General features: G+C 39.3%; 1 protein-coding gene across 2 annotated transcripts; it reads left to right on the top strand.

The window, feature by feature from the left end:
* Positions 1-261: 261 nt before the first annotated feature.
* nap1l4b (nucleosome assembly protein 1-like 4b) lies at positions 262-9,377 on the top strand. Of its 2 annotated transcripts, XM_030764624.1 has the most exons (15): positions 262-349; positions 1,895-1,945; positions 2,468-2,564; positions 3,208-3,349; positions 3,693-3,779; positions 4,235-4,366; positions 4,623-4,694; positions 4,987-5,126; positions 5,339-5,484; positions 5,755-5,774; positions 6,038-6,157; positions 6,254-6,289; positions 6,572-6,625; positions 7,032-7,064; positions 8,484-9,377. In XM_030764624.1, the coding sequence occupies exons 2-14, from the start codon at positions 1,918-1,920 to the stop codon at positions 7,035-7,037; spliced, it is 1,080 nt and encodes a 359-aa protein (XP_030620484.1). In that variant the 5' UTR covers positions 262-349; positions 1,895-1,917; the 3' UTR covers positions 7,038-7,064; positions 8,484-9,377. The 2 variants fall into 2 exon arrangements, with proteins under 2 accessions (XP_030620484.1, XP_030620483.1); XM_030764623.1 differs by lacking the exon at positions 7,032-7,064.
* Positions 9,378-10,266: the final 889 nt, after the last annotated feature.

Below are 10,266 nucleotides of genomic sequence, written 5' to 3'. Positions count from 1 at the left end.
TGATATTTGCACAATCGAAAACTTCGTACTTTCAACACCTCACTATATTTAACCCATACACAGCTTATATAAAGCAGATCTAAACACTGACTACTTGCCAGTAAAAGATTTTGGTCATTTTAAAACGCGGCGTCACATCTGGTTTTGCCTCAGTAGCAGCAGGGGCGCTGTTAATCAAACTAGGATCAAAGCGGTTTTTTTAATGTCTACATGTGGGATACCCGGACGCCTGAGGTTTTGTTGAGGTTGGTGTTTGTAACCCGGGACCAATGAGCTTGAACATTACTGCCAAGTAAGCCACTTCAGTATCGCTGCAAGTGTTGAAGTCACGAAAACAGCTCTGACCAAGGTAAGCAACATATTCTAACTAACAAAAGTCACCCAACAATACATACCAAATTGTTGCAAAGCATAGTACTACTTAGTAATACAGTTCTGAAAGCAGAAATTGCCGTTTCCATGTCTCGCGGTTAATTTGCTGCGTAACATCATCCCAGTGAGGCTTCTGTGCTAATGTTGCTTTATATGCTACCCAGCTAACGCTAGCTTGCTTTTAACATTTCATGTACTCGTTTGGAAGACTTAATCAGAGCAACTTTCAATTTAGGTTACAAGAGTGCACGTAGTTCATTGGTAGAATGTGTGAAGATTCCTGCAACCGTGTTTGCTCCAATACCGGACAGTTAGCTGTGATAATCTAGCTAACCCGTCTACCTCTCTGAACAACATGTGGATATTAGGTTAACTAACCTAAACAACATGAGAAATATTTTTCCTGATGGTCACAGAACAGTTTTAACGCTATGCTAGACGTTTCATTGCTTGATACTACAACTTCGAATGACTTCAAGTACTATAATTGACCCGAGCTGTTATTAAGCATAAAACCATAAGGTTATATGATGCTCTCCCAAATAGATGTGACGTCCTATAATGCTAGCCAGGAAGCTAATATGATAACCTAACCTAGCAAGCTAAAATTAGCTGTGCTAGCTAGCTACGCTCACTAGCTGACCTAGCGTTAGCAAATGTGGCACCGCCCAGCCTTTTGTGTCGGAATAAAAATGTGCCGAACATAGCTGTTTCAACCGTTATGTACCACGAAGCATTCACACAGTTGTCACCGACAGTATGTGTTCAGCAAGCAGTTTCTCTTTAGAAGTTTTATCTGGTTATGTTTGACAGAGATAAAGAAATGCAGGTAAAGATATTCTTACTTTTTAGCAAGGCCAACTCAAAATTATTGCACTGAGTTGTGTCATCGCACCGCGATGGCTTTGCTATGGTGCTAGCAGTTGCTTCGCACAGCATGTCGAACGTCTAGACAGTTCAAAACATTACAAGTTGAAGTCATTACGTTCTTCGCAAAACAGCCACTTACTGTCGTGTTCTTGTAGTTATCTAATTGCTGTTAATAAGCATTTGGTTGTGTTTATATGTCACCTGTTCCCACTGGTTTTATTAGACGTTGCACTGGTTCTTATTTTCAAAACAAAAACAAAAAAACCTTTAGCTGACATGATGTGGGATTGTTGCAGTAGTTACAGTCCTTTGTCAGAAGCACCGAGCGTAAATGGTAATTTTGTTTAATTCCTCTGTTTTTATTTTTTTTGTGGTGTACACAGTTCCAGCTTTTAAGAAGGATAACTGAGACTGTCTTCAAGGTTTCTCCAAGCAAAGTTATTGCTTCACTTTCCTTATCGTTTTTATGTTTTTCCCTCTGAGGCAAACCAGTCAGTCAGTAAAACTATGCTCAGGTTTCAGCCTTACAGCCTTTTCATTGTCCTTTCCAGTGCTGTTGATTCACCGTTCAGAAACGAATGAGTCATAGGTCATTAATAAGAAGTTTTTCATTTGCTAACCGTTTTCTTGCTGCTATTTATTATGTACACAGAACACCGGAGCTGTGATTTTAAGATGGACGGTGACAAGAACGAGGCCAAAGGTATAGAGAAATTGACGTCTTAATCTTGCTAAGACCGATTTTTATCAGCTTTAACTTTCCTTAGTCTTGAAGAAAAGGTGGCAGTGTCTCATTGTTTAGCTCTTGAAATATTCATCAGCAGTTGGACAATTAGTTTTTATATCCGTCGTACCCCTTTAGTTTTTGTCATCAGCACGCTCTCCAGCATCTTTTTAGGCATGCTAAGTTTCCATTGCAAGTATAACGTTTCTATTTGAAACTTTTATGAAGTCACAGACATCTAGGCTCTAGTAGTAAGATTAAATGATATTGTTATTTCTCAGGGTAGTTGGGGCCTCTTTCTGAGCAGAAAAACTTGTAAACACGTGCTCATTATTTACTTTTTATATCTGAAGAAAACTTTTCTCTCCATTCAGTGTGGTAGTTTAGAGCAGTGCATTTAAAATCAGATCTAATTGAGATTTTGTGAGTAGACCCATCTTTGTCTGCTTCAGTGTTTGGTTCTTCATGTGAGCTGATAATACTTTAAAATATTATTTGAAGGTAAAGTCGGGGATCAAGTCATGCAGAATCCTCAGGCTTTAGCAGCTCTTCAGGGCAGATTAGACAGCGTCACTCACATCCCCTCTGTCATGGAAAGGTAAGCACTGTCATCATCAACATCACCACCATCATCATCTCCAGTTCTTCCTCATTAACTACGATACTGGTCTAGGAACACTGCTCCATTCAGGGTCAGATATCACGCAGTTTTTTTTTGTCTTGAGAGAAGGACACAGCTGAACAGAAAGCAAAGCATATGGAGAAAAGGATGTGAACGGACTATTAGTGATTACAGTACTTGTTACATGGTTTATGATAGTGTAATAAAAGAGGGCTCATCATTTGAAGGGTTTTTTTTCTGGGTCTTATGTATCTCTTTAATTGGCCATTTTGGCTGCACAAAAGTTACTTAACCTCACTGACAGCCACTATGAAAAATCAGAGATGTTGGTATAATTGCTGATTTACACTCAGGTGAAAGAATTCGGTCAGAGAACTATGGTTGCACAGTTCAGACACAACACACACACATATGTAGATTCCACAACTAAATAAACATAGGAACTTGCTGTCTCTGTCTCTCCCAAACACACATGTATGCACACACACAAAAGCACTGATCTGCTTCAAGGCCATCTGTATACCCTAGAGAGCGGGAAAGTGGTTTGGTCCAGCTGTGTGTAACTGGACACTGAATCACTCCTCTAATCCCAGCTTGTGTTCCTCTCCTCCTGCCTCAGCTTACCCAAGTCTGTGAAGAGGAGAGTGAATGCCTTAAAGAATCTGCAAGTTAAGAGCGCACACATAGAAGCCAAATTTTACGAGGAGGTGCACGATTTGGAGAGAAAGTATGCTGCCCTCTATCAGCCACTGTTTGACAAGGTGGGTTTTTTTGGATAAGAGGATTCGTAATCCATGGCTGTTAAAATGGATAGAAGAATTGTACTTGTGTACTTTCACATGCTAATACTTACATTTTAGCCCTAACAAAACAAAGAATTACCCACCTGCTGAATAGTAGTCTCTATGACTGTATGGATACTACCAATGAATTCAGTGTAGTGAATAGCCACATACCAGTCGTTTACATGTCATTTTCATAAAGACATAATTTAATTGGCTGATTGTGATTATTCTAATGTTTCGGATGAGCTCTTTGTAAATGTAGTGATTTTTTTTTTAAATCTTCTTAGATTTGCTTGACACATATCATAACTTTTGGCAGAGAAAAGATATCATATCTGGAGTGATGGAGCCCACAGATGAAGAGTGTGAGTGGCAGAGTGACCATGAGGAAGAGGAGGAGTTGGCAGTAAGTGGTTGTTGGTCAAACACCCCCTGAGTAGACTTGGGAGCCCGTAGCCTGCCTTGTCAAACTATACCCAAATATAGTTAGCTGTGGATATCCTTGGATAATAGTTGCATTTGTAGTTCCAAAACCTTTAAATTGGAAAATATGATTAAAAAAAAACACGGCTGTAAGCTTTGATAGCTTGGCATGTTTAATCCATTTCTATACATATTTACTAAATACTAACAGTAAATCTGATGGCATGCTCTGATACATAGTTATAACCATTTGTTTATTTATTTTTACCAACAAATCTTAAGAATGGAAAAAAATATAGTGGTTGTGTATTCTAGAAACCACACTTTTCAACACAAAGTCTGAAAAAAACAAACAAACATCAGTTTCTTCATTTAGAGTGCAGCTTTGTGTTTGGAAATGGTGAGCTTTGCTGATTGGATGTTGTGTGTCATTTTTAGGAGGAACTAAAAAAGAAAGCCTCCATAGAAGAGTCTAAACAGGAAGACACTGCAGAAGAGAATCCTAAGGGAATTCCGGAGTTCTGGCTTACCATTTTCCGAAGTGTGGACATGCTCAGTGATATGTTACAGGTCAGACTATCTGAACACACACACACACATTTTTTTTACTGATTTACTGATTGATTGATTGATGTATTGATTTAATATTTTATCACTGATTCTTACCTTTTAACAGAGAGATATCAGAGACCTATCAAATAATAACTGAATATTGTACTTGTAGTTGCTAGATAAGGGTATTGTTGTGATGATAAGGTGACAGCATATTGACTTACTGTGTATTGACATTGACTCCGCTTTGATATTTAACATTTTCTCTCAACAGGAACATGACGAACCTATACTTAAACATCTAAAAGACATAAAAGTTGTATTTTCTGGTCCAGATCAACCTATGGTAAGGACCAGGTCCTCTGACTCACGGTGCCAGCCCTTTCACCCAGATATGAATTGACATATAATTCACAGCTTGAATGTGAATTGAATGGTTTTATTGAAGTATTGAAAGTGGATTGAATCTAAAATGGTTGTCCATTCAAGAGTGGAAAGTTGTGCACAAAAATACATTTGATATTTTTTTATCAAGAATATTCAGAAACTAGTCAGTCTTGGAGTCAAAGTTTCTTTGTTTTTTATTTCTATTTTTATTGATGGATTGATTGGGATTTTTCTTACATTGCGCTTGGCAGAGTTTCACGTTAGAATTTCACTTTGGACCCAACGAATACTTCAGCAACACAGTACTCACAAAAGTGTACAAGATGAAGTCAGAACCGGATCCTGAAGATCCGTTCTCCTTTGAGGGTCCAGAGATAGTGGACTGCGAGGGGTGAGTGCTGTTTTTTTTAGAGAACTCCTTGACTCAGTCACTTTCATCTGGACCTTGTGGTCAGTGTTAGCTTGAGAATGCACAAAGTTGATCATTTTCCATTTTTTATCAGTCAAACTGAGAGGTTTAAATGTCTGTTCTGAGTGGATGTCCTGAGACGAGTCGTGTCAGGGGGTCACTTGAGGTCACTGGAATTGTACTGTTGTCCCCAGGTGTGAAATAGACTGGTTTAAAGGCAAAGACGTAACAGTGAAAACGATCAAGAAGAAACAGAAGCACAAAGGAAGAGGGACAGTGAGGACTGTAACTAAACAAGTTCCCAACGACTCCTTTTTCAACTTTTTCAACCCCATTAAAGGTAACACGAGTTTCATATACGAACGCTCTTGTACGAATCACACCAAGGCTTGCTCAGAAAGCATAAGAGCTTGTATGACTGTGGTCAGTATGGTAAAGTTTTATGCTGAAAGCACATACAGACATTGATCTCTTCATTCATTAGAATAAGTGGATTGGAATGGAGATCTGACATGTTTCGGAAACAATTAGGTGCTCTCAGTACTTTATCGCTTGGGTATGTTCAACACTGTAATGATTCAGAATGTATTCTTTCTTTCCTTCTGTACAGTGTCATCAGATGGTGAATTGGTGAGTCATTTTATTTGTCTTCTTTCTTCAGTTGTTTAGAGATAAAGTCTCACACAAACACAAAGCGGCTTTTGATGTTTGCACGAAAAGCTGCGTGTATTTATTGATCTGGCGAGAATTATAGTTAATCTTGTATAATCTTATTCATAATTGTTTGGAAACACAATGTGTCATATTATTGGATTAGTATCCATGCAAATATACTCATGCAATGTTGACTATGAATAGTGTGAGCTAAGTGAATGAATGTTTTATTGTGACAGGATGAAGACTCAGAGTTCACTTTAGCCACAGATTTTGAGATTGGGCATTTTTTCAGAGAGAGGATAGTTCCCAGAGCTGTGCTCTATTTCACAGGAGAGGCCCTGGAAGATGATGAGAGTGTAAGTTTTTTCTCCTGCCTCTCTCACATAAGACTCATTTAAGCACTCATGCTTGGTGTACTCATGAATGTGTGTGTTGTCTGTTCCCCCTGGCAGTTTGAGGAAGAGGAGTTGGAAGAAGGTGAAGAGGAGGTGAGATGAAATTTATTGTTGTTTTATGATACTGGGAAATTGATTTTGAATAAACTGAAAAACAGTAATACACATCTCATTGTTTAGCTTTTACATGTACAGCTGTCAGTCCTTGTTGTTTATATGAGGGGTAGAGGGGCTACAATGCAGCATTTATCAGTTAGTCAAAAAAATTGAGCAAAAATTGCTATTCCTATTGGTTAGTTTTCACGTATGTGATCTGGCTAATAGGGAATCCTTCTGTCATGCTGAAAAGTAATATTCTGTGTATTTGTATTACAGGACCAAGATGAGAAAAGTGATGAAGATGAGGATGAGGGAGATTACGATACAAAGGTCAGTTTGAATGTTGATAGGAACTGGGTTTTTTCCATCTAATTACCTGTATGCACATGTCAGTGACAAACATGCCTCATTGGAAAGGCTTAGCAACACCATACATATAGGTCCAGGAGTCTTCTTTTATCAAACCATCATACAAATGATTGAGTAGGACACACGAGAGCAGACACACTGTGTGTTGGATCGATAACCAAATGTAATATGCAAACATCTTTTCACTGTTTATTCATGAGAGTGCATGGCCAAGTTGTTTTGTGAATGTACATTTATTACTCACTGAATGTTATTTCATAACCAGATTCCATTGACGTAGTGTCAGAATGATACGGTTTTCGTTTTTTTTGACCTTTTTTTGTCCTTGTTTTCCTTCCTTCCCTCCTGACCCACCCACTCCCTGCAGGCCTAAGTCATTCTCACCCTCATGCATTTCTAGGTAAGGAGGAAATGACACGGGCCCATTCTAGTCCTGCCCCCCCCCCCCCCCCCCCCAAAACCCTCTGTTTTTACCCATCAATCAATCATGTCATTCATATCACCCCTCCTCCCAGAAAGCGATTGAATACTCCCATTGTCTTTTTTCCCCCCATCTGTTTTGAACGACTCAGGCCCTGTCCAAATCCCAAATAGCTGTGACTATTAAAATTGGCCGTGTTTGTTTGGGCATTTGAGCTTTATTTCATTGCTGTCTCTGATAGAGTCAAAAAAAAAAAAATAGTGTTGAAAGTCAAGCACATCTGTCAGGATGGTTTTCCATCTCCTTTCTGTAACTTGGCCAACTGGCCTACTGTCAGTGTTTCTGCTGGAGAAGACAAGAGAATTGGGCCAGGGCCTCAGTGTCCACTTGCCTGCTGCGATCTGCAGAGATCAGTTCCATTAAACCAGTGGTCTTCCCCTCCTGGCCACACACTGCTAATTACCTTGCTACTGTTGTTGCTTCTCACCGCACCTCTGGCTACGCTGGGTTATGCCATTGCCCAGACAGGTCCTCCAAGATTACCAAATTATCTTAACCTGACCAATTAGAACAGGACCGCTGCACTCAAGGGAGAAGTAGCACCCCTTTGCTTTGTCATAGGTTTCTCGTCACTCTGCAAGCATTATAAGCTTCAGCTGGGGCTGGGTCAGTGTTTGGGGCTTCTTTTTTTTTTTTTTTTTTTTTGCAATGGTGAGAGCTGAATGTGCTCAGATTGCTCAGTGATGTGGTGTTGGAGCTAGCTGTTGCAAGAAACCCCCCTCCCTAATCTCCCCCCCCCCCCACCCCCTTTCACTCTCTCTCCTTCACTCTCTCTCCTTCACTATCTATCTTTCCCTCTCAGTGAGGATTAAAGAACACAGAGAAGTAGTTCTTCAACCAAAACATATTCCTTTGGTTATCTCAAATACAATTGCATCATTCCCTTCTATGGCTGATCAGACCCAGCGTACAGCCCGCCATGTAGAAAGATGCCTTGCATTTTTTATTAGTCTATAATGCCTAGATGACGAATTATGTTTAACTATATCGCTCACAGTCTATCCCATCTCTCTCTCTCTTTCTATGTTTCTTTTTTCCATACTCAGCTCTACGAGAGACAGAGTTTTTATGTTTTTAGACAGTTTTCTCTCTCCCACATCATCTCTCTGTTTCGATCTCTCTTACTCCCTCTACATTTCCGTTTTACTCTGTTTTTCTCTCCCGCACTGCACCCAATAACCACTGTTTTTCTGATGTTATTGTATGTAACCATTTTGTTTGCTTTCGCTTTCTCTCTTTATCGCCCTTCCCTCTTTCTCATTTCTGTTGTCTCTATCTGATTCTTTTTCTCTGTGTGTGTGTGTGTGTGTGTGTGTGTGTGTGTGTGTGTTTGTGCAGGGTGGGCAGGCCCAGCCTGCTGAATGCAAACAGCAGTAAACCTGAGATTCCACCACTGCCACCCACTGGCCACACGTCCACTAAACTCAACTGGAATCTGTTCTGCTGCAGCCTGCCTCTAGTCAGCTTGTCTTCGCTACACTCCCGATCGGCAAACAAACGAGCCAACAAACAACAACGCAAAACGAGTGAAGACAAACATAAAGAGAAACCTTTTATCCTTTTTTTTTTTGTTTTGTTTTGTTTTGTTTAGTTATTTTAAATTTTAATACTGCATGACTTTCTTGCTCATGGACTCAATTCCCAATAGCATTACAAAGCACTGTAAATAAAATCTAAATAGTAGGGCAAAAAATAAAATCTAATTCACTTTTTTGTGGGTCAATGCATACTGGGCAAACTCTTGATTTAAATTTATACACATCCCGGAGGTCATACTTTTTATTTTGTATCCAGTTACACATTCCAGAGATGCCCTTCCATTAAAATAATAATCACATCCCCAGAGCTGATTAAACCTTTGACTTGATATAATTGTTTTACTCAGGGTTTTTTAATGCCAAGAAAACAATATGTGAGCATCCAACATGGAACTGTCAACAACAATAACAAAAAAAAGTTGAACCCACTTAATGTTTTTTTTTTTCCCTTTTTTGTCAGTTTTAAAATCTTTTTAAGTCTTGTTTCACTAATTCTGAAGTTATTTATATGAATCATAATTTTTTTTTTGTATGGTTTTGGTGTCTACGTGTCGGTCTTGCTGAATTTGGTGGATCCCTGAGAGAGGAGGGTGACGTAATCTCTCTAATGTATGTATGTACCGTACTCTGTGGAACTTATAGACCCTTTTAGCGTTTTAACAACTGTACTGTTGCTTTACAACCTGGGCGCTTACTTAAGAATTAAAACATGTATATTGCCAACTGGAATTCAGTTTCTCCTTCTAATACAAAGCTCTCACACAAGATTAATAAAAAATGAACGCAGCAGGGAAAAGGTAAAAACACCAGGGAATGAATTCTGTCACTCTATGAGGAGAACAAATGATCTCCAGTGCTGTGTTTCGACACAAGTAGAGGTGGGTTGATTCGTCTCTAATGGATCATATGCTGTGATGTAACTTGTATTTTTGGGTGAGTTTCCTAAGTGGCCTGATAGTCAGCTCATTCTCACGAGATGGCAGCATTGTTTTTCTGCAGAGCAGGGGTCAGTGACCTGTGGCCACATGAGGACGTCAGACGGTCTGAACCTAAACATTGCCTGGGTCCGCTGAGTTTTGCATTTTTCCACCTGTCTTCTTGTGAGGCACAGATACCTCACAGATAGCTGGATCATTTGATAACTTGGACGGATATGTGTGGCTGGGAGAGCCTGGCATGAGGATTTAAGATCTTTGTTCTCAACACCACTAAGTATGTCAGCAATTTATTTGGAAGAAACGAATCTGAATTGTCCGTTATTGATGTGTTACCAAAATCAAACAGTACGGTGTCTGAAGAAGTGATTAAATCGAATTTTAAAAATAATTGAAAACGTCACACGTTTTTACATTTTACTTGGCACTTAAAAGATAGAAGCCAAATGGATAATCAGGGTCAAGAAAAGAAAATACAGCTAAACAACCTGGGGAGACAACGGATTTATAAAAAAAAAAAAATCATAGATTAGCGATCATGATATAAAAATGAATGCTCCAGCTGACAGAAGCCTTTTTGACAAACAGAATGGCATGTGTATGTAGTATGACTCTGACTAACAGCAAAACACAAAGCTCTGGCAGAAA

Source organism: Chanos chanos, chromosome 2 (assembly GCF_902362185.1).
Source record: "Chanos chanos chromosome 2, fChaCha1.1, whole genome shotgun sequence".
In the NCBI taxonomy this organism is placed as follows: domain Eukaryota; kingdom Metazoa; phylum Chordata; class Actinopteri; order Gonorynchiformes; family Chanidae; genus Chanos; species Chanos chanos.
Note: the sequence above shows the minus strand (reverse complement) of the source record. Positions and strands in the feature narration are given on the sequence as shown.

What these genes read in the sequence shown, in the direction of transcription:
- nap1l4b (XM_030764623.1), top strand. Translation starts at nt 1,918, where the DNA reads ATGGACGGTGACAAGAACGAGGCCAAAG. An exon ending in GAGATAGTGGACTGCGAGGG is followed by an intron (nt 5,127 to 5,338) that starts GTGAGTGCTGTT and finishes TGTTGTCCCCAG; the next exon opens with GTGTGAAATAGACTGGTTTA. An exon ending in AGGGAGATTACGATACAAAG is followed by an intron (nt 6,626 to 8,483) that starts GTCAGTTTGAAT and finishes GTGTTTGTGCAG; the next exon opens with GGTGGGCAGGCCCAGCCTGC.